The 25,498-nt window shown below is 42.1% G+C and overlaps 1 protein-coding gene across 1 annotated transcript in view; it reads right to left on the bottom strand.

Annotated features, from left to right (window-relative positions):
• The window catches only part of LOC126356186 (cylicin-1-like), a 71,431-nt gene that overhangs the window by 26,675 nt on the left and 19,258 nt on the right, over nt 1-25,498 (bottom strand). Inside the window, exons 2-3 of the mRNA XM_050006964.1 lie at nt 9,363-9,801; nt 2,387-2,458 (exon numbers count right to left, since the gene is read on the bottom strand). Coding sequence (XP_049862921.1) covers nt 2,387-2,458; nt 9,363-9,801 — 511 coding nt within the window. The remainder of the gene's footprint in view (nt 1-2,386; nt 2,459-9,362; nt 9,802-25,498) is intronic.

The following is a 25,498-nucleotide window of genomic DNA, read 5'->3' as shown; positions in this document are numbered from 1 at the left end:
TTGAAGTCCCCACTCTCGACACGTGACACTGGAAGTACAGTGGCAAGACATATGGCCGAACTTTGAGAACTTAAAGCACCACATCGGGGCAGGGATATATGGCTTGACATCACAGCGGTAGACCATCAACTTGACCTTTTTGGGTAATGTGTCACCCTTGAAGGCCAAGATGAAGGCACCACTGGCAACCTGATTATCCCTTGGACCCTGATGGATGCACCTGGACCATATTTACGCTCTTACAGGTGTGATAGTATCAGATACATCCCCAACATGACAAGTGAGTAATGCCCATGACAGGGCAGAGGATGCTGTTTTTTTTTTATCAAGACTGACCCTGACCACATTTTGGACAAGCCCTCCACCTCCCCAAACTTGTCCTCTAAATGCTCCACAAAGAATTGAGACGCCATTGACATGAAAGGTTCCACATCAACTCTTGTACAGATGAGGTAGTGGGATGAATAAGCTTTGTTGCCATCCTTAACCTGGCATTCCTCCCATGGTGTGGCCAGGGAAGTGAATGATCTGGGGTCGTATTTCTTAACAATGAAGTTAGACTTTGACTGCTTAGAGACAGCTGGTGGTGGACCACCAGCAAGAGATGACGTACTACACTTCATGGCTTGTCATCCGCCCTGATGCCACCCACTCTGACCAAGGGCCATTCCTACAGGTGCCATCCAGCTTTAGCATCCTGGCCATTGCTAGGAGTCCCGATGCCCCAGGGGGATGGGCATCTACTCCTGGGCACATGTGGAGAGTTAACGGCACAGGCACCAGCACAGCAGTATGGTCCCTTTAACCCCCACAAACCAACCAACCAACCAACCATCAGCTCAGCGATCCCTGTGCAGTCAGGGGGCTACAACCAACCGGGTACATGGCGGCCCCATCACAACGGACTGGCTACTGTGCTGGATATGAGGTGCAAAGTAGTCCAGAACCATCGTCTGTGCAGAAAACAGCACTGCATAGTGGATGGAGAAAAATGCACCCACGTAGGTATCCTCGCCCAAAGAGACAGAGAATGAGCAGGACTGCAATGCCACAACGAGAGAGTGGGCTAAACATCTCAATGCACAATGAACACGATGCACCATGAAAGGTGCCCTTCCCCAACTGAGCTGCTCTTCGGGAAAATTTTGAAAAATAGAGGTCAAACCCTACAGGGGACCATCACATAAAGGCCAAAATGTGAGAGACTCCTTTTAGTGCCTCTTATGGCAGGCAGGAATACCTTGGGCCTATTCTAACCCCAGGGTCCACAGGTGGCCTCTCAAATGTGAAATTTCAGTACAATGACAGTTGTAAAATACAACTTCACATCCTGCAGCTGCACGTGAGCACGCGCATGCATGTACAACTTTACTTTTGTCCGTCAGACTTTTTTAATTCTTTCCTAACCGACTCATTTCTGGTATTGTCTTTCTACATACTTTTATTTTATTCCTGCACTATCAATATATATTTTTCTTGTTTTCTATGATTCATTTTCACACATCAATATTAGGAGTTTATCCATCTTATAAAATTTTATGTTCGTCTCCATAGGCAAATTGTCAACACAACAGACTATTATGTGGGGGGATTTAGGTTCGATTCTCTGCACTGGTAGGGACTTTTCCTTGATGGGCTGAGTGGGCTGGGGTGCATACAGCCTTGTGATGCCAACTGAGGAGCTAGCTGACAGAGAGGTAGTGGCTCTAGAGTTGGAATGTCTCTCTATATTGCATGCAACGATTAATTATTGAGGATGACATAACAGTCTGTCAACTATCAGATGCTCTTTGGGGCCCAGTTGCATGGTTTTCTTTCCTTTTAATAAAATTTTATTCGTGTTTCCTCCACATTTCAACTTTTAGCAGCCTTTTGATTGGTCCAGGTTTTCTGCTACATTTGTTTATAAGTCACAACCAAAGTAACTAAATGGTTCGCTGGTCCATTATTTGTTGAAAGGGAAAATTCACTTCAGAAAACAGAATTTACAGGGAGAAAAGGTAGTAGGTTGGTATTTACTTTCAGGAGCAAAAAAATTACAAGTACTGCTAACAGACATTTAAAAGTAGGAAAAAACTATATCTAACTTACAGAATTTATAAGAGAAGAAAGAGAGGTTGGAAAAGGGGGAGAAAGGTCTCTCAGACCCCAGGCTGTGAGGAACCTATCTGATGTCAAGATGAGGGAGACAGATGAAGGGGGAGGTTTTGGGGAGACAAAGAGGAGGAGGAGGAGGAGGAGGAGGAGGAGGAGGAGGAGTGGGAAAGGAGACAGGGAATCAGAGAGAGAGAGAGAGAGAGAGAGAGAGAGAGAGAGAGAGAGAGAGAGACTGTATACTGCAAGTACATCCTCAACACTAACACATCTGAGTAGCTTTGTAACTTACCAGCAGAGGCTTCAATGTCATCTTTCTTGCGGTTCTTCTTATCTTTACGTGAATATGCTTGTTCCCATTCACCTAGAACAAAGCAGCCATGAGATTATATACATAATAACTGTCCAACAAATATCCCAAAAGTTTATCACCAGCAACATGAGTGAGGACTATCATTAAGCAATCACATTGTGATTATACATTCTGCATAGCATTTAACATTAATTAAGAAACTGTTCTGTGTGTACTACAACAAACAATTGGTACATTACATAGTGTATTGCTACTTTTTAAGTAGAAAAGTAAGTACAGTAACCTAGTATCCTCTTGAATTTACACATAATTTAAGAGGTCTTGCATATGAAAAGTCATTATGTAACCCACCTTCTTCTTTAATAATAGATGTTTCAGAACAGTTGATAACAAAACTTTTATTTACTTATTTATTGTGAATTATTTTTCTTTCAGTAGTAACATAGGAAATACTGTGCTTTGATGCTAGTTAAATGAACCATTAGCCAAGTACATCATCATTTATGCATATACCTGTCACAGAAACCATCTGGTCACATACTGAAACAGTTAAGATGTTCTATGAAAATTCCACTTCTACTTTGACTGTCACATGCATCCGCACCTTTTTGTATTTGACTTTGTATTTCAGATGTTCTATATATTACATTTATTGGTCAATGTTCTGATAAGAATGTTTTCTGATGCAAAGCAGGCTTTGTTCACTGTCTTAGTGAAACTAATGCTAGGATCAACATCTATCATCTCAGAACTGGTAATAATAAAAAGAGTACCTCTAATGTAGTTGCGTGTGTAGAAATAAAAATTTCAGTAATATCTTGATAGAAATCTGCCAAGGACAGTACTTCTACTTATGGCATGTTTGATTAGAAAAATGCATTGATGATGACCGGTATCAGTCGAAATCGATTTGCAAGATAGATAAATTAGTTTCTGTGACTGGTTGCTACAGTCTTTATAATTTTATATCGTAATGTCACCTGCCACATTACCTTCTTAGTCGTTAAGAGTAAATCCGCTGCTTGTATGAATTGGACTCTCTTCAGAAATTTGAATTTTCAATAGAAGATTCACTGAATTCGGTATACGAAGATGAACCCCACTCGGACCAAGACACACTTTTGCAAGATTATGAGGACCTGTTCACCCTGGAACTTGGTTCTGAAAAGAATTTTAAGGTGCACATTGCACTGAAACATTGCCTTGGTTCTTTCGAGTCCACGCCATTCTGTTAGCTCTCAGAGACAAAGTAAAGGAAGAATTGGATTGCCTAACTGCAATTGGAGTTCTAGAACCTATTCCTTCTAGTCAATGGGCCACCCTATTAGTCAGTGTGAAAGCCATTGGGGAAGATCCACCTGTGCGGTGATTTTAGAGTAAATGTCAACAAATCAGAGATTGTGACATATTCTATTCCTAAGCCGGAAGAATTACTGTCAAAATTAAAAGGTGGAAACTACTTCTTTTAAATACCTAGTGGATGGATACCTCCAAGTTCCCCTTGATGCAGAATCTCAACAGTTTCTTAACCTTAACATGCCGCATGGGCTTTATCATTTGAAACACCACATCATTACCAGCTTAGGCATTAATCCACTGGATATACATGTCAAAGCCGTAAACAAACTTCCAATACCAAAAACGCTTAAGCACCTTCGATCCTTTCTTGGGAAGATATCAGATTACTGAACACAGTTACCTACAGCAGCAACTGGAACTGCCCGCTTGCCCAGTTATTAAAAATAAATAAATAAATAAAAAATTAAAAGGGGGGGGGGGGTGCCTTTCCACTGGGCACCAGCTTGCGAGTGTGCCTTCCACAGGTTGAAATTCTAGTTGTTGATGGCCACATGCTTCACAGATTTTGATCCAACAAAGCAGATAGTTACTGCAATGGAGGCATCTGATACAGGTGTTGCGGTAGTCCAGGCTTGCAGGGAGGTGGATGGCTCTGAGCACCCTGTGTCTTATGCATTGAAAATATTGACTGACATGCAGATTTTCAAATAGAAAATTAAGCACTGGCCATCATCTTCATGTTAAAGAAATTCCATGTTTTTGTTTATAGTACAAAGTTTCACCTCATCACAGACCTTAAACTACTGATCTCTCTATTCAATCCAGCACCAAAGATTCCAAAACACACTGCTCACTGCCTCCAGCATTGGGCTTTACTTTGAGTGCACTACCAGGAAGAGATTCACTTCTGCAACACAACTGAGCATGCCATCACTGTTGCCCTCTACCACCTTCCAAGGGGACCCAATCCAGAGCTTGACAAAGAAGAAATTCTGTGTTTTCACACCGATGAAGAAGCAGAATTTGCCATAGATTCTTTTCTCATTACCAGACCACAGGTAACAGATGGAACCAGTGACAACAAGGTACTCCAACAAGTCTGGAGTCACATACTTCATGGATGGTCCTAATGACAACTTCCCAAGACTTCCGTGGCACTCTGTCAGTTCTTTAATGCCCAAGATCAGCTTTTGTTGATCAACTGATTAATTCTACTCATTTCCGATGAGGGACATCTCCAAGTAGTAATTCTTTATTCTTTACTCCAGCATGTCCTGTAACTATTGCACCAAGATCAATTTGGGGGGTGGGGGGTATCTTTAACTAAGCTCCTGGCTCGCAGGTTCACTTACTGGCCGGGCATGAACCAAGAGATTGAACGACTCACCTGAATGTTTCCATCCTGCCGAAGCCAGCAGGCAGCCCCATGACATTCATTTGCTTCTTGGCATTGGGAGTGGGTACACATTGATTTTGCCAAGCCCCTGTTTAACACTGTGTTGCTGATAGTGGTTGATGCTTACTCCAGATTTCCATAAATTGTCCGATGCAATGCCAAATCAACCACCAACACCATCACAGGCTTAAAATTTCTTTTTGATTGAATGTCTGCCAGAAGTGCTCTTAACTGACAAGGGTCCACAATTATGTAATGAGAAATTTCGAGCTTCCTGTGCCCAGCATGGCATTCACCACATTCAGTGCCCCTCTTCCACCCATAATCTAATGGAGAAGCCAAGAGGATGGTCCACATTTTCAAAACTCGGATGAAGAAATACCTCCGAGCAGTTACAGGTCCAAACCCATGGGAGACTAAAATCCAGCAGAACTACTTTTCCATGGATGGCAGACCTGGACCCTTTTGGGCCCACTCATGTCGAAGCCGTGGCCAGCACCACCACTACCTATTTCGAAGGAACCTTGGTATGGGTGAAATGATTTGGCTGGCAACCAGCCTGGATTCTGGGAACAATCATTCCGCACCAGGGCCAGAAGGTCTTCTGTGAGCAGCGTCTGAAGCATCTGAACCGGCAGGTTCCGCGGCATGTAAACCAAATTTGTCTCTCACTAGTTTACCAACAACTTTTTCCGCCCCCCCCTCCACACCATTGTTGCCAGTCCCCTAGTTCCCAAGCCGCCCAGCCAGTGTAACACCAGACTTCTACATGCCTTTTGTCCACAGCCAGCTGACCAACACCACACCCCAACAGAGATTTACCCCAGACATCTCCCAGCCCCAGAGGCTACACTTCCCAGGCTACGAGATGTCACCCAGTCACCAACCACGAGTAATTCCGGATGAATGTGAAGACATGCAGCTGGTTCCTCCTGTTCCACTGCTGATGTCCACACCATACAACTTTCATCTCCAACCAGGGCTTTTTCATCCATATGCTCCTATGCCCCAAGTCGCTAACGATGCTGAGGGCCCTCAGGCGGACCCCATGGATGTGTCATTTATTCACAGCAGATGCTTCCTAAGGGGAAAGGGGTGTAGCATCCACCGCTATTAAATCTCCTCACCAAACAGCAGCACACTGTTACACATGGCTGACAAATGCACCATTGGCCGCACTTCTCCTTGCACAGCCCACTGCTAGCATTGCATGCCGCCTTCGCACACTTCAAACCACAGCAATTGGCCACCCATAACACTCAGCAACTGTCTGTCCAGAATATACAGTGACCCCAGCCACCAGCTCTGTTAACTATGAAGCCTTATTTAACACTGCTACTGACAACTATAAGCCAGTCATCATGCTATGTTCTACTCCACAACCAGGAAGTTCTACAATGTAGTGTAACAGCTCTTCAATGTTTACTTGGCTGCTCTCTGGACTCAGAATCTAAATGCTTTACTGGAACTTGGACTACAATATTCACCAGGCTTATTATGTCAATGGACTTGTGATTTTCACCAGAATTCTGCATTTTACTTGCTCTTCCTGGACACTAGTTTAACCACCATCGATTTATATAATTTCCATAAGTATTCATTTACAACTTGGCACTTGCTGACAGTGTTGTATCAATAAACCATAAAATGGTGATATATTTACATGTTATTCCTGGTTATGACACTCTGCAATATTTCAAATAGTTTGAACTCGTTGTTGTGGGCTTCAGCCCATAGACTGGTTTGATGCAGCTCTCCATGCTACTCTATCCTGTGCAAGCTTCTTCATCTCCCAGTACCTACATCCTTCTGAATCTGCTTAGTGTATTCATCTCTTGGTCTCACTCTACAGTTTTTACCCTCCACGCTGCCCTCCAATACTAAATTGGTGATCCCTTGATGCCTCAGAATATGTCCAACCTAGCGATCCCTTCTTCTAGTCAAGTTGTGCCACAAATTTCTCTTTTCCCCAATTCTATTCAATACCTCATTAGTTATGTGATCTACCTATCTAATCTTCACCATTCTTCTGTAGCACCACATTTCGAAAGCTTCTATTCTCTTCTTGTCCAAACTATTTATCGCCCACGTTTCACTTCCATACATGGCCACACTCCATACAAATACTTTTAGGAACGACTTCCTGATGCTTAAATCTATACTCAATGTTAACAAATTTCTCTTCTTCAGAAACGCTTTCCTTGCCATTGCCAGTCTACATTTTATATCCTCTCTTCTCCGACCATCATCAGTTATTTTGCTCCCCAAATAGCAAAATTCCTTTACTACTTTAAGTGCCTCATTTCCTAATCTAATACCCTCAGCATCACCCAATTTAATTCAATTACATTCCATTATCCTCGTTTTGCTTTTGTCGATGTTCATCTTATACCCATCTTTCAAGACACTGTCCATTCCGTTCAGCTACTCTTCCAGGTCCTTTCCTGTCTCTAACAGAATTACAATGTCACCAGCGAACCTCGAAGTTTTTATTTCTTCTCCATGGATTTTAATTCCTACTCCGAATTTTTCTTTTGTTTCCTTTACTGATTGCTCAATATACAGATTGAATAACATCGGGGATAGGCTACAACCCTGTCTCACTCCCTTCCCAACCACTGCTTCCCTTTCGTGCCCCTCGACTCATAACTGCCATCTGATTTCTATACAAATTGTAAATAGCCACCTCAACAAGTACAAAATATTTAAAAAAATCTGCCTTTACAACACCATACAAAACTGGATACTCAGCAGTCAGCAGCAGATTTATGTATACAGTGAACTGATTGACGGTCTCATGTCAAACCTAAAGGCCCTAATAGGGTAACCAGAGGTCAATTCATTGTGTAGAGCTAGTTACTTCTCTGCAGGTATACAAAGATTAGTTCTAGTAACAGAACATTATCTGACTCCTTTAAATTTAGAAAATTAATCTAATCTTATGAGTAACAGAGGTCTAAAAGCCTGTTACACGCAGTTTATCAGAGATGCCATTGTTTCATATATCCACTGCTGTACTGTAATTTTGTATTTTTCTTGTTGAACTAATGTGAATAGGAGCATCTTAATACGGGGCAAATGGTCATGAAATTGATAATACAATATAGAAATTTAAAAACATACTTGCAGCAACCTTGGATTATACTGAATCTTACTGGAGTGGCAAGTGACAAGAATACCAGTAAGTCTGCCACATTTTGGAAGTGGATATCATTGTGTAGCCACTGAAGTTTTGATAAGCAAGGATCCTTTTATTATTTTTTGGCTATTTCACTAAATTTATCCTTAATATATTTGAGAAAGTAATGGTGTTGTTGCTACAAAGGCATCCCCACGAGTTCTAGTACATTTTAGGTATTGAGTGAGTCTGTGAACTATTTTACTGTGCTTGTTGCTCACCCTTTGGCGTGGTCAGGAGTGGGAACACATTCCTTCATTAAAGAATATTTTTCTATTCACTGAGACAAGTGAGTCATTACAGCCATTGTTTTAGGCCAATTTGAGTCATTTCATTTGCAAAACATCTGTTCTGATGCCATCTGTTTCACAAAGGGTTCTCCCCAGAGTCACCACATAACTGCAGCAAAGGTCATCTGCCACGATAGCCATTTCCAAGAGTTCTGGCACCCTCTGGAGACAGGCGTCTACTCCTAAGTGTGCATGGGGAATTAACAGCTTTCAATTACAAGTTATATGCTGCGTTTTGGGGGAACTTCAGTGAGATGGTACAAGATGAACCACCACAACTGACTGGATACAGCATAGGTTCTAACAGCACTTCTGTGTGTTTAGTTATTAGGTGTTATTAGGTAAGTTGGTACTATCTAGGTGTGCTTTGCCAACTGATCCCACTGCAGGGGGGGGAAAAAAAAAAAATAAATAAATAAATAAATAAATAAATAAATAAATAAATAAATAAATAAATTTTAGACAAATGGAGATCAGATCCAAAAGGGAACTTAAACTTGCTTCAGCTTAGAACGTAGAGCTCTGTGCTCACCACACATATATCCACAAAAGAATCAAACCTCTATCAGCATGTGAAGAGGGGCATTTTACACAAAATACAAGAGGCAACTGAGCTGAACAGTTGCATTCTATAAGCCCTTACTTTTTCAGATTTCAATAATATTGTAGGTGATGATACAATTTCTAAAAAAGGTGGTTTTTTGGTAGTGATTGCCTCTATCGATCTGTAATAGGAATAGTGAGATAGCACAAACTTAGGGATTCAGTGAATACTTTTAACTAAATTATTACCTTCATCAAAATCCAATGGTTTTTCCACAGATTTTTTCAGTTTGGCAAGATTTTTTTCATTCTTCTTGTTTTTTATCTCTTCGACTTTATTTTCTTTTCCCTTATTAGTTACCTTCTTTGCTGTTATATTACTGTCATTCTTAGCTACAATTTTGTTTGTCTCTTTTTCCTTTAATTTCTGCAAATTCTCTGTTTCATTTTCCCTCTCTTTCTGAATGAGCTTCTGTTCCTTGATGGTTATCCTATTAACATTTTCTTTCAGAGAAGGTTCACTTTTGTTTGACTTTGCCTGTCTTTCTGCTTTCAACAATTTTTCTGACTCTGCCTTATTGTCTTTTGGTTGCTTTGGCACTTTAACAGTTTTACCCAATTCTGATTTTTGTTTACTTTCGATTGGCTCTTCATTCAAAACTGTTGCTGGCCCATTTGGTTGTGATTTCTGAAACAAAGCAAATTACATGACTCTATAAAATGTAGCACTCTGAAAATATTATACTACAATCACAACCAACAAATTGTAACCACACAAATTACACAAAATAAATTAGCACTAAATGAATGTCCAGTTGCTCATGCATTATAATAGTGTACAGCATGTGTATTTTATGCTGCTAAAACTGTTATGCAGCTTCCTAGTGCAAATTAGGAACCTCTAGATGGCAACTACACTCAGAAGTGTAGTTGCCCCAAAATATAATACACAGCTGCTGACTGTAAGAGACAGCATTTTTGTAGGCTGGTAAATGGATGTACTCCACATGCCATATGACCGACACTGACCATCAGCATGATAGTAAAGTGCAGGATGAGCAATAAAAATTAACAAGAATACGGAACACACAGATGATCGAAAAAGATTACCTGGAGTGAGGAGGCAGTACAGATTGGTATATGCACATGCCAGGGTAAGAGCACTCAGGAAAACATGAGGTAATGAATCCTGATTACTAACATGACATCATTTAGGCATGTGGTGGAGATGTGCACCTACAGCACCCAGAAGGTTACCTGCACCTTTAGCAACACTGTGTCCCTAGTCACTGTTTCCAAATTGGACTGGAACAGTTTGACGAGCACCCTAAAGACCTGAAGGTAATAGTGTGCAGCCATCTGATCAAATGACTTCATTCCTATAAAGCAAGATGTACGAACTATAAATTGTGAACAGTCCATTGAGTGATGATGGTTGGTTGGTTTGGGGTATAAAGGGACCAAACTACGGGGTCATCAGTCCCTGTTCCCTGACACAAGTTAGGCTCAAGGTACATAAACATCCAACACTGCACCTAAAAAGAAAACAAATGGAATGAATGAAAAACAGAGGAAACATACACCACAAGAAAAAGGAGAAGTGGGTATTAAAACCATAGAGAAGATGGTCTGGGCTGGCTGATCACAACAACAAAAAGAGGGTGACCCAGCCACTCTGTAACACATTAAAATGTCCACCCCAAAAAGACAAGGCAGGATGAACACATGTAGGGAAAAGACGGCCACCAGAACAAACAATTGCAAAGAAAGTGCGACAGAGTTAAAATGGAGGGCGGTGGCGGCCGCAGAGAAGGCTAAATGTCCACCCTTAGATGGTACAATAAAAAAAAAACCCTCACAAATAAAACATAAATCTAAATCTGCTGTTGAGGCATTGTTGCCCAACACTGAAAGCATGTTGTTAAGAAGGTTAAAACTCTGCCACAGAGTGGCTAAAAATGGGCAATCAAGCAAGATGTGGACGACAGTCATATGTGAGACACAGTGACATCGAGGTGGGTCCTCATGATGGAGAAGGTAGCCATGTATCATCCACGTATGGCCAATGCGGAACTGGCAGAGAACCACAGAGTCCCTGTGAGAGGCCCACATGGAGATCTTCCACACGTTCGTAAACTACTTAATAGCATGCAGTTTGTTGTGCGTACTGAGATTATGCCATTCCGTCTCACAAAGCTGAAAAACCTTGCGCCATAATAATCATCGCAAGTCATTTACAGGGATGCTGATCTCCAGAAGTGGTTTCCGTGTAGCCTGTTTGGCCAGCCTGTTGGCAAGTTCATTTATTGGGATTCTGATGTGGCCTGGGGTCGACACAAACGCTACGGAACAACTGGACCGTTTCAGCACACAGATGGACTCCTGGATGGTCGCCACCAAAGGATGGTGATGGTAGTAACAGCTGTTGGGGTCTGGTACCCAAAAACATGTCTGATCTTCATTCAGACTTGGAAGGTGATGTATGTCACCCAATGGTCAAGACTCTCTCTCTCCCAGCACTCCTGTTTCCGTCTTTTTATAAGCTGGCGAATGCGGGCAGGGGGCCGTTTAAAAGTTATTAGGTGCTAGGGAAGGATGCCGCTTATGTTGCTGTAGAGCTCACCAACACTCTTTAATGGCCTCAATGATTTCTGGTGACCACCAAGGTACTGATTTTTGCAAGGGGCACCCTAAAGAACAAGGGATTGTGTTTTCCCCCACAGAAATGATCGTTCTTATGACCTGATCAACCACCACATTGATGGTACCTTGTGGGGAAGATTCAATGGCGACAGCAGATGTGTAAGCTTCCCAGTCTGCCTTTTTTAAAGCCCTTCTTTGTAGACCTCCAGGGGAATGGAATATGGGGGGTGACAGGAAGACTGGAAAGTGGTCAATACCACACAAGTCATCGTGGGCTCTCCAGTGGACAGATGGGAGAAGTCCTGGGCTGCAGAGGGATAAATCACTGGCTGAGTAAGTGCCATGAGCCACACCGGAATGTGTGGGGGCCCCAGTATTAAGGGGGCAGAGGTCAAGTTGAGACAAGAAAGTTTCGACGTCTCTACATTGGCCAGTAAGCACGATGCCATCCCACAAGGGGGTTTGGGCTTTAAAACCTTCCAAAAGAAGAAAATGGTTTAGGGAGTTGATGAATCAGTGCGGCCAATGTGTTCAGGGGTACTGCACCATCTGGAGGAAGATATATGTTACGGACAGTTATTTCCTGTGTCGTCCTTATCCTGACAGCCACAGCTTCAAGATTGGTTTGAAGGAACATAGGTTTACTGTATACTGAGTTCAGGACATAGACACAAACTCCATCTGACACTCAATTCTAGTCACTAAGTTCTTGTAATATCCCCTATAGCCATGGAAGGCAGGGGTCTGCATTGGCAGGAACCAGGTTTCCTGGAGGGCAATGTAGAAAGCAGGTGTGAAGCTTAACAGTTGCCGTAACTCAGCCAGATGGTGGGAAAAAAAACACAGCAATTCCACTGGAGAACAACATTACCACGAGGCTACGAAGCCATGAAGCATGCAAGAAGGTACGTTACACCTCAGGGTCACCTGCTGCCACCGATTGAGTATTTGTATACATTCCTACTGTGGATGAGGCATCAGTGAGATCCAGCTCCTCGGGGGTCGCCGAGATCTCCATCTCACCCGCAGGTGCAGAATTTGTAGGGAATGGTGGTGTTGGGGTCACAAGAGGGTACTTTTTCTTAGCAGAGTTCTTTGTTTGCTTGCCCTCTCGCTTCTCTTTAGGGCTTGCTGGAGGGCTTCTCCAAAGTAACTTCAGGCTCGGAGGAAGACTCCAGCAGCTTTTGGCTCCTTTAGCCACTGGCGAGTGTTCGCTGTAGCATTAGTGGAGACCTTGGCTTCCACACAAGAGGAGCCAGAGGAGGCTCTTGCTTCTCCAGCTGGGGGGAGGGGCCGGTGACCCCTGCTTTTGGAGGGGCCTTACTGCCAAAATAGGTACTCTGGGAGTTATGGAAGGAGATTTTCCCCCTACCATCAAGGGGCGGATGCATTCCGGAGGCCCGGAGTGCCCGCTGTTTGTGGCACAGAGTGTGGTACAACTGGTACTTGTGATGATGATGGTAATGTAGCTGCAGCGTATGTGGATGTCAACCAAATGGGGTGTAATCGTTCGAATTTACATTTAACCTCTTGGTAAGTCAACCGGTCCAGGGTCTTGTACTCCATGGTAAGAAGGAAGATTAGAGTTTAACATCTGCTCGCCAATGAGGTCATTATTGGCAGAACACAACCTCGAAAGGATGGGGAAAGAAGTTGGCTGTGCCCTTGTAAAAGGAACTTACAGGCATTTGCCTCAAGTGATGTGAAGAATCACACAAAACCTAAATCTGGTTGGCTGGATGGGGATTTGAACCATTGTTCTCTTAAATGGGAACAGTAGAGCAGTCAAGTTCTCTTGCATACAGAATTACAAGTTGATCACTATCTGTAATGTGGCAGAAATAAAATGGTTGATGGACTAATTGAAATGATCTCAGTTAAAGAGCATCCAGAACAATTTTTTTCCCCTATGAGATGCTGCTTATGAAATTATGCTAACACTTCCTCGACAATACTCTGTTGCATAAAGAGAATTTGGCGAGAGCAAAGAAACAGCCTTTATAAAATTTAAAACCTGTTTTCAGAAAAAAAAAAACTATTTGGACTTCCTCCCATAATGCATCTCATAATTTACAGAAAATAATCACAGATAAAAGGATATATTGTTCTGAGTATTTTGTCAAGTTGAAGGAGATCATATGAAAATACATGGAATATTGAGTGAGATTATTAGAAACTCTGCGGAAACTCAGATTTGAGAAAGAAACTGGCTGTGTCCTTTCCACAGAAACCATCCTAGCATTTGCCTTAATTGATTTAAGGAAACAATGGAAAATTGCAAACTGGATGGTCAATGGGGCTTTGAATTACTGTTCTCCAGAATGAGCTACCTCGCTCTGTTTGCATCACATATTTTACATTCCGAGGTGTATTACACTTTCTTTTCAAGTCAGCTATACAGCAACGCATACAATGAATGAAGAGCATTGCAGCAAAACTACTGTATGCAATGCACAGTTATAATATTCAAATCCATCTAGTAGCAGAAAGAGTACACTTACATGATAGTGATGAGACCATGACATATAACAAAAAGGTATCTAACAGATGCTTAATATGCATATAAATCATTCTGTTGACTGATTACCCGAAGTTCAGATCAAGTATAATGAAAAATGTGACACTAATGAGATATTCACAGTTTGTCATTAATAAGTGTTCAAAGTGGATGATGGCAGTGAAGGTGCTGGTAGACAACACAGTATTGAATGCCAGACATCCTACCAATTTCTAAAGAAGAATAAGTGGCAAGCTATGGGGCTCTGCAGCAGTCCACCCAGTGAAGGGCCCTTTTAATCTGACAGTGTTAAAAATAGCAGTGGACGAGGTAACATAGTTACTAGCAGAAAGAATCCATGTGAAGCCCAATGATTCTCTGTCTGTAACATCATGTTGATGGTCATGTAAGGAAACTCTTTCCCAGGGAACTTTCAACCCATTTGATTTACTATGCAGTACAGACAGAATGGCAAGAGGCTGTAGCACAAGGCACTTGTAAGGTTGTGGATTATGTTAGTCACAATGCTAGTTGCAGGCATATCCGGATGCAAAATTAGTCCCTTAGGCAAAGAATTATCCAACTGCACAATTTCTACAATGCCAGGCTTAAGGTCCAGGGCATTGTGAAGCATCATGAAGAAATCCCATTGCTGAAGTGGACCTAAATTTGGGAAGTATAAAACCTATAACATTGGCGTCAAACATCAAGAGTCAGTAAAAAAACACTTTGTAATCTACAGTGCCATCTACAGTCACCTACCCACCCTTTTACCAAAACTAAAACAGTGCACCTGTTTTTTGTATGCTACAGTATTATCAACATACTGTAACTGACAGTAATAATGTTTTGCCATCTTCATTTAAGAAACCAACATGAACTGCACCAAATTTACATGAAGAATTGAGTAAAATACAATGACATCTTGGAAAACACATGCTGAAACCAGAAACTTACGAGGCATTCCTATCAATTGCCTGACCAACAATACAGAATCTTTTGTTAGTCTAGTCTCACACGACTACTGATCTGTTTCAGAAGAGAAATAATGTCATCCTGTATGAGATGGGAAATGTGCCAGGAAGTTGGTAATGATGCCAACTGGCTTCGCAGATGGCAACCATCTATTGTTTGTCAAAGAATATTAAATAAAATTACAGCTTCTAGAGAAGACAATAGCAGTATTGGCATTTCCACCTTCGCGACTACCTACATTGATTACTGTTGCCTCTTTGCTGGCAACAGTTCTACAATCAAGTCATATTGCCCTGTACTCTACTAAGCTTCAGTTTTCACCATAAGTGTGTGGTGACTCACAGAGGCAGGCACATTATAACACACCCCTGGAGCAAATCTTATCTTGCCATGGGTTGTTACCAGACATCCTTCATGAAACCACCAAGTTGGCTAACCATGGGCATGTCTACACCTTTTAGACAACACTGCCATACGCTTGATCAATGGTGATTTTGATTATCTAAGATGCCTTTAATAGTATCCACATTTCTCTTAGCACCTCTGCTGCCAGACCCCATCACCATTCAGCAAAGCAAAATGCTCCAACAATAGTAGACCCATTAGTTCACACCTGGTCCCACCAACCAAGTAACTGTTGGAGGTGAAGCACAAATTTTGATTGAGGCTCACCCATGGCATCTGTTGTCCATCTGCCAGAAGCTGCACCTTCTCTGTCCACATTGTTTCATGTAATAAGTATCACCAACTACACACCAGAACAATTTCTAAATGGTGCACGGTCCCATTTATTAAGATTTCTCACTCAGAATCCACAGCAAGTAAATCTTCAACAACAGATGTGGTACCTTCTTTCTATCAAATGTCCACTGCTCCAGAAGAAATACCTAGGACTGTGACTTGTGTTTCATTTGGCTTATTTGAGATCAGTAGGGTGCATTTTGGATTATGCAATGCTGTAAAGACCTTCCAGCAATGAAACCACGTACAATATTTACTGCTACTACACCTATCATAAGTTCCAAAAGATGTTTAGGAAGGTGCAAAAAGTCATATAATGACAAAATAATGTACAATGTAAAGAATAAAAACATTGCAAAATTTTGGGAGTATTTAAACCAGGCAAAAGATGTGTCTGCTACATGAGGGTAATCCAGAAGAGACAGACTAAAGGCCCATATCCCTGTGGTCATACTTCTCTATAAGATTAATTTGTTGAAGAATGATTAATGATTTAGCCTACTTGAATAAATACATCCTTCTAAGTTCAGGTTCCAAAGTTACAGAGGTACAAAAATTGTACCAATTCTCTTGGCACAATAAATATGTCACGAACATATTCTCAGAGCATTTTAAAGCTTTTGATACAACTGAGCATAAGATTCTACTACAACACATAGAAACATTTGAGATAAGTGACACATCCACTGGCTGTTTCTGAACATACTTCGCAGATACAGTACCCAGAGAAGGAATGACAGAAACGTCAAATAATGCTAAGCTTTTACTGGAACACCTAACATAATCAAAATACATATATAGTTTTCTCAGGGTAAGGACCAATACTGTTCCTGATATGTCAGTGCCTTTTCCAATAGTGTTAGTCATGTGGACATTGCTCTGCAGCTGACAATGTTGTTATAGTCACTGACCAAACAAAATTCCTTGCAAAAAATGTAACTAAAAACACTAAAAAAACTTTAAATCTCATAAATACGCAATACAGTGAACATACAGGTAACAGATGCCACAGATCTAAATTTGAAGGGAGAAACATGACAAATGTAGTGGTAGATCTATAGACAAAGTAGTAAACAAATTCTAGAAACTGACGATTCTCAGTTGAAGTTGTGTGAACACATACAGATTCTTGCAAACAATGAGTTCAGTATCTTATGCCCTACGAGTGGTGTCATTAGAGTAACAGCCAGCATCTTCCAGTTATGGGACCAAATGTACACAGACCAGGGCCATAAGAAAAGTAAGCAAAAATACTGAAGGGGTTCACTGTAAAGGCTGTTCAAAACATGGAGGATTTTACTACACCATTTGTACATCCCTCCCCCCATGAACCATGGACCTTGCCGTTGGTGGGGAGGCTTGCGTGCCTCAGCGATACAGATGGCCGTACCGTAGGTGCAACCACAACGGAGGGGTATCTGTTGAGAGGCCAGACAAACGTGTGGTTCCTGAAGAGGGGCAGCAGCCTTTTCAGTAGTTGCAGGGGCAACAGTCTGGATGATTGACTGATCTGGCCTTGCAACATTAACCAAAACGGCCTTGCTGTGCTGGTACTGCGAACAGCTGAAAGCAAAGGGAAACTACAGCCGTAATTTTTCCCGAGGACATGCAGCTTTACTGTATGATTAAATGATGATGGCATCCTCTTCGGTAAAATATTCCGGAGGTAAAATAGTCCCCCATTCGGATCTCCGGGCGGGGACTACTCAGGAGGATGTCGTTATCAGGAGAAAGAAAACTGGCATTCTGCGGATCGGAGCGTGGAATGTCAGATCCCTTAATCGGGCAGGTAGGTTAGAAAATTTAAAAAGGGAAATGGATAGGTTAAAGTTAGATATAGTGAAGTTCGGTGGCAGGAGGAACAAGACTTCTGGTCAGGTGACTACAGGGTTATAAACACAAAATCAAATAGGGGTAATGCAGGAGTAGGTTTAATAATGAATAGGAAAATAGGAATGCGGGTAAGCTACAACAAACAGCATAGTGAACGCATTATTGTGGCCAAGATAGATACGAAGCCCACACCTACTACAGTAGTACAAGTTTATATGCCAACTAGCTCTGCAGATGATGAAGAAATTGAAGAAATGTACGATGAAATAAAAGAAATTATTCAGATAGTGAAGGGAAACAAAAATTTAATAGTAATGGGTGACTGGAATTCGAGTGTAGGAAAAGGGAGAGAAGGAAACATAGTAGGTGAATATGGATTGGGGCTAAGAAATGAAAGAGGAAGCCGCCTAGTAGAATTTTGCACAGAGCACAACTTAATCATAGCTAACACTTGGTTTAAGAATCATGAAAGAAGGTTGTATACGTGGAAGAACCCTGGAGATACTAAAAGGTATCAGATAGATTATATAATGGTAAGACAGAGATTTAGGAACCAGGTTTTAAGTTGTAAGACATTTCCAGGGACAGATGTGGACTCTGACCACAATCTATTGGTTATGACCTGTAGATTAAAACTGAAGAAACTGCAAAAATGTGAGAAATTAAGGAGATGGGACCTGGATAAACTGAAAGAACCAGAGGTTGTACGGAGTTTCAGAGAGAGCATAAGGGAACAATTGACAGGAATAGGGGAAAGAAATACAGTAGAAGAAGAATGGGTAGCTCTGAGGGATGCAGTAGTGAAGGCAGCAGAGGATAAAGTAGGTACAAAGACGAGGGCTGCTAGAAATCCTTGGGTAACAGAAGAAATATTGAATTTAATTGATGAAAGGAGAAAATATAAAAATGCAGTAAATGAAGCAGGCAAAAAGGAATACAAACGTCTCAAAAATGAGATCGACAGGAAGTGCAAAATGGCTAAGCAGGGATGGCTAGAGGACAAATGTAAGGATGTAGAAGCTTATCTCACTAGGGGTAAGATAGATACTGCCTACAGGAAAATTAAAAAGACCTTTGGAGAGAAGAGAACCACGTGTATGAATATCAAGAGCTCAGATGGCAGCCCAGTTCTAAGCAAAGAAGGGAAGGCAGAAAGGTGGTAGGAGTATATAGAAGGCTAATACAAGGGCGATGTACTTGAGGACAATATTATGGAAATGGAAGAGGATGTAGATGAAGAAGAAATGGGAGATACGATACTGCGTGAAGAGTTTGACAGAGCACTGAAAGACCCGAATCGAAACAAGGCCCCCGGAGTAGACAACATTCCATTAGAACTACTGACGGCCTTGGGAGAGCCAGTCCTGACAAAACTCTACCAGCTGGTGAGCAAGATGTATGAGACAGGCGAAATACCCTCAGACTTCAAGAAGAATATAATAATTCCAATCCCAAAGAAAGCAGGTGCTGACAGATGTGAAAATTACCGAACTATCAGTTTAATAAGCCACGGCTGCAAAATACTAACGCGAATTCTTTACAGACGAATGGAAAAACTGGTAGATGCAGACCTCGGGGAGGATGAGTTTGGATTCCGTCGAAATGTTGAAACACGTGAGGCAATACTAACCTTACGACTTATCTTAGAAGAAAGATTAAGAAAAGGCAAACCTACGTTTCTAGCATTTGTAGACTTAGAGAAAGCTTTTGACAATGTTGACTGGAATACTCTTTTTCAAATTCTAAAGGTGGCAGGGGTAAAATACAGGGAGCGAAAGGCTATTTATAATTTGTACAGAAACCAGATGGCAGTAATAAGAGTCGAGGGGCATGAAAGGGAAGCAGTGGTTGGGAAAGGAGTGAGACAGGGTTGTAGCCTCTCCCCGATGTTATTCAATCTGTATATTGAGCAAGCAGTAAAGGAAACAAAAGAAAAATTTGGAGTAGGTATTAAAATTCATGGAGACGAAGTAAAAACTTTGAGGTTCGCCGATGACATTGTAATTCTGTCAGAGACGGCAAAGGACTTGGAAGAGCAGTTGAACGGAATGGACAGTGTCTTGAAAGGAGGATATAAGATGAACATTAACAAAAGCAAAACGAGGATAATGGAATGTAGTCAAATTAAATCGGGTGATGCTGAGGGAATTAGATTAGGAAATGAGACACTTAAAGTAGTAAAGGAGTTTTGCTATTTAGGAAGTAAAATAACTGATGATGGTCGAAGTAGAGAGGATATAAAATGTAGACTGGCAATGGCAAGGAAAGCGTTTCTGAAGAGAAATTTGTTAACATCGAATATAGATTTATGTATCTGGAAGTCGTTCTTGAAAGTATTTGTTTGGAGTGTAGCCATGTATGGAAGTGAAACATGGACGATAACTAGTTTGGACAAGAAGAGAATAGAAGCTTTCGAAATGTGGTGCTACAGAAGAATACTGAAGATAAGGTGGATAGATCACGTAACTAATGAGGAGGTATTGAATAGGATTGGGGAGAAGAGAAGTTTGTGGCACAACTTGACTAGAAGAAGGGATCGGTTGGTAGGACATGTTTTGAGGCATCAAGGGATCACAAATTTAGCATTGGAGGGCAGCGTGGAGGGTAAAAATCGTAGAGGGAGACCGAGAGATGAGTACACTAAGCAGATTCGGAAGGATGTAGGTTGCAGTAGGTACTGGGAGATGAAGCAGCTTGCACAGGATAGAGTAGCATGGAGAGCTGCATCAAACCAGTCTCAGGACTGAAGACAACAACAACAACAACAACAACAACAACAACAACATTTGTACATCTACAAACTCACAAAAAATAACCTTGATTATTACTGCACAAACAACTATCTCCATGCCCATAGGTCAATACAGACCCATTGTTTACCAAGAAAGATGGAACATAAAACAGCAAACATTTTTCACCAAGGAATAAAATTATATAACAATGTGCACAATGAGGTTAAAGACATAACCAAAACTTATTCATATAAGTAACTAAAATGTATCTGTCTAGCAGTACAGTGAAAAATTACTTGGATAACAAACAGCAGGCATTCATTAAAAACTGTAACAAGAGTGTCATCATCATCATCATCATCATCATCATCATCATCATCATCAATGACCATTAACAGAAACAATGACAAACAACTTTAAAAACTTGGCAGATATGATGATTTGAAGTTTGCACTGCCCTACAATGATTCTGGGATAAAGTAGTGAAAGTGGTTCTCTGCACATTGGGAGCAACTGGAAGAGATCTTAATGACACTGATAAAATATCCACCAACCAACTACAAAAAGCCACTACATCTGCAGTAATTATCTGCCAACAGATCGCATATTCCTAAATACTTGGGAAGTGTCTAATTATCAAAAATGGTTCAAATGGCTCTGAGCACTGTGGGACTTAACATCTGAGGTCATCAGTCCCCTAGAACTTAGAACTACTTAAACCTAACTAACCCAAGGACATTACACACATCCATGCCCGAGGCAAATGCTGTGATGGTTCCTACTGTAAGGCCACGCCCTAGCCTTATTAAACTAGGCACACAAGTACGTAAGTGCCTGTATATATGAATGACTATCTGTAATACTATGACATGTCCACAGACAAATACTACTACTACTACTACTACTACTACTATTTTTTATGTTCTGGTGATGACCAGCTCAAACTGAACATATGGATCACTTATGGCAAATCTTCACATACAACCGTTCACACACCTTACTAAGCAACCCACCGAACTTTGTGTTCAAAGCATCAGAAATTCAGTTCCTCGATTACATCATCAATGACCATACAGTTCAGTTTGTTTTGCTTCAGGGCACAAAAAACAACTGGGGCCATATGCACCCAAGTCATAAAAATAGAACATGAAGACAGAGAGGAGTTAAAAAGTTACTATATGTCAGTCCCAACTGACCCAATAGAAGACAGCTAAAAACAAGCATGTGGAAAACAGGTTAAAAACAACTCCATACAGAAACGGAGGTCCAGAACTAAAAATTAAATGGCCTTCACCATATTGCTTTGGTGGATAAAAAGCAAACCGTGGTTGACAACCCACGCGTCATTGTAAAAACGGCCAATAACTCAGGTGACAAACCCAAGTGGGAGTGTAAATAGTTAAAAAATGGGCATTCCATCAGGAAGTGGCAGACAGTTTAAACTTGGGTGCAATGTGTACAAAGAGGTGGGGTAGCACCACTTATGAAATGGCAATGGCTAAAAAGGCAGTGCCCAATATGCAGTCTAGTTAAAATGACCTCCCCCTGGTGAGAGGGCTGAGAGGAGGTCATAAAGCTGCTGGGAGAGGCTTAATAAGCCAGAGCTTATTACCAAGAAGAGAGGACCATTGACTATGCCAAAGGGGCACCTCCTCCTGAGAGACAGTAACACAGATCATCAGAGGGAATACAGGAACTTGCAGGCCGAGGTATGATGACAGCGGCCTTGGTAGCAGTGTCAGTAGTCTTGCTTCCTGGCATACCGACATGACCAGGAACCCGTAGAAACATATTGCTGGCTCCACCCAGAGTGAGCAAGTGATAGTTTTCCTGGACCTGTTGCACTAAGGGATGGGTGGTATAAAATGCACATAACTTTGAAGGATACTGAGTGAGTGAGCAGAGGACACAACTGAAAAGTACGGATGTACTCCGTGACCTCATACAGTGCGAAGAGCTTGACTGTAAATATTGAGCAGTATGTCAGAAGCTGATATTAAAAGACACAGGTGCCAATGACGAAGGCACACCCAACCCCACAGTCAGACAGAGTCATCTGTGTACACAAAGGTACAATCGTGAAGTTCCATGCGAAGGTCATGAAACTGAAAGCAGTAGAGCGAGGCTGGAGTAGTGTCCTTAGAAAGCGAATAAAGGCCAAGGTTAATATGGGCCACTTCAAAAAGCCAAGGTGGTGAAGGGTTCACACCCACCAGGAAAGTAGCAGGTAGTGCGAAGTTAAGGCACCATAGCAAGTGCTAAAAGCAGACTCCAGGAGGTAACACAGAAGAGGGACGTGCCACATGCTGGTGATGGAATCATCAAAGAAGGAGACATAGGATGGGTGGTCATACACAGCAAACAAACGGCATGCATACCTCCTGAGTAGAAAGTCATGGTGGTAGGACAGTGGTATTTCAGCAGCTTCAGCATACAGACTCTTAATAGGGCTCGGGTAAAAGGTGCCAAACATATGCCACAATGGTGGATGGTGTTGAGATGGTGTAAGAGGGATGGATGTGCAGACACTTTAACAAAGCATCCATACTCGAGTTTCGAACTTTCGACTTTACAGGACCTGCAATTGCGTCGACGCCTTTCTGAATAATGAAAGGGTTGACCGTGGAGAAGTCGTGACTTTCGTTGGACCGAGAAACAACAAGGAACTGTGGCAATGATGTAAGAACTATCTGTGGCTGAGACTCAGTGAACTTACACTTGTGAGCAGACATAGTGGAAGATGAGGACACCATTGCGGAAGAATCCCCCACGATTACCGGCATCTCCGATGGCGTGCTCCTCCCTTCTGGGGGCCCTCTCTGAGGGCACTCCCGCCTTCGGTGATTGTTCACACCTCAGGTCACACCTTCCGAGAAACGGACGGAGGGACCAATCAACACTTTCAGAAGGTATCAGCTCGGGTAATCATCCCTCCCTGGGCCTGACCGTTACCAGGAGGTATGTACGTGCCCTACCTGTCTACCCGCGGCGGGGAATTCCACGTTACCCCCGTCACCGGCTACGCATGAAAAAGTGTGGGTCGGCCTTCAGACACGCACAGAGAGGAAGAAAGAGAAAGGGAAAAACAAAGAAAGGGAAAGGAAAGAAGAGAGGTCTCAAATGCCACAGCGGAGAAAAGGGTAAATAGAAAAGGTAAGGAAAAGAGAAGGACAAAGGAAGGATAAAGACATGCAAGAAGAGAAAGCAGAGAATGTGTTACATTTTCGAGCGTCTCCGGGCGTAGGAACAAAACATACTCCCAGAGGGGGAGAAAGGGAAGGAAAGAGAAAGAGGTGAGGGGAGGGGGGGGGGCAAGATGGGGGATAGTGAAGGATGCGCAAAAGGAAGGTATGCAGCCCGAAAAGAAAGGAGGGCCACATTAGCTCAGGGTCCCGTGGTCACTACGCATAAATGAGTTGTGGACCCCCAGGGGGGACTGTCCTTTCTGGCCTACCAGTTGTGTAGCTGGTGGCTTCGCCCCTTGAGGCTAGAGTTTGATGGGTTGTTGCACAGCTGGACAGGGGGATGGCGATGCTACCTTGACACTGGGCTATTTCACAAAGTCAGAGTTGAATTGGGCATCACATGTCTGCGTGGCCATGTCCTTCATGAAGCAAGGGGTAACAAGAACAGAACTATTGGTGCCAGACAGGAGAAAGCAGTGTTTGAGACTAGCCAGTAACTTGCAAGCAACTGGTAAGGCACTTTTTCCTTTACCCGGATCTCTCGGACAGCCCGCTCAACATACATGGGACAATCCCAAGAGGAGGCAGCATGGCTGCCATTGTAATTGATACATCTGCATCTACATGGATACTCTGCAAATTAAATTTAAGTGCCTGGCGGAGGGTTCATTGAACTACCTTCACAATTCTCTATTATCCCAATCTTGTATAGCGCACGAAAAGAATGAACACCTATATCTTTCTGTATGAGCTCTGATTTCCCTTATTTTATCATGGTGATCGTTTCTCCCTATGTAGGTCAGTGTCAACAAATTATTTTCGCATTCGGAGGAGAAAGCTGGTGACTGGAATTTCGTGAGAAGATCATGTCACAATGAAAAACAACTATTTTAATTGTGTCCAGCCCAAATCCTGTATCAGTTCAGTGACATTCTCTCCCATATTTCACGATAATACAAAACGTGCTGCCCTTCTTTGAAATTTATCGATGTACTTCATCAGTCCTATCTGGTAAGGATCCCACACAGCACAGCAGTATTCTGAAAGAGGACAGACAAGCGTAGTGTAGGCAGTCTCTTTAGCAGATCTGTTATGTTTTCTAAGTGACCTGTCAATAAAACGCAGTCTTTGGTTAGCCTTCCCCACAACATTTTGCATGTGTTCATTCCAATTCAAGTTGTTCGTAATTGTAATTCCTAGGTATTCAGTTGAAAATATGGCCTTAAGATTTGATTGATTTATGGTGTAACCAAAGTTTAACGAATTCCTTTTACCACTCATGTGGATGACCTCACACTTTTCATTATTTAGGATCAACTACCAATTTTCGCACCATTCAGATATTTTTTATAAATTGTTTTGCAATTTGTTTTGATCTTCTGATGACTTTATTAGTCGATAAATGACAGTGTCATCTGAAAACAACCTAAGACGACTACCCAGATTATCTCCCAAATCGTTTATATAGATAAGGAACAGCAAAGGGCCTGTAACACTATAGCGGTGAGAAAGAGGTGGACAATCGCCCTTGTGCGCATCCCTACCACAGGTTACACATTTGGCTGCGTGCCGACAAGACATTCTAGTGTGGTTGGAATGATGACAATGATAGCAGCGAAGGGATTTGGAAAGTACAGCCGGACTGTGATAATTTCATAGCCTGCTTTGATCTTGGGCAGAAGCACCACTCTGTAGTAGTAGTAGTAGTAGTAGTAGTAGTAGTAGAGGGGTTTTGGGCACACGACAGCAAGGTCTTCAGCGCCCGTTCAGTAACTTAGT

Source organism: Schistocerca gregaria, chromosome 3, assembly GCF_023897955.1.
Source record: "Schistocerca gregaria isolate iqSchGreg1 chromosome 3, iqSchGreg1.2, whole genome shotgun sequence".
Classification (NCBI taxonomy): Eukaryota; Metazoa; Arthropoda; class Insecta; order Orthoptera; family Acrididae; genus Schistocerca; species Schistocerca gregaria.
This window is presented reverse-complemented; position numbering and strand designations above follow the sequence as displayed.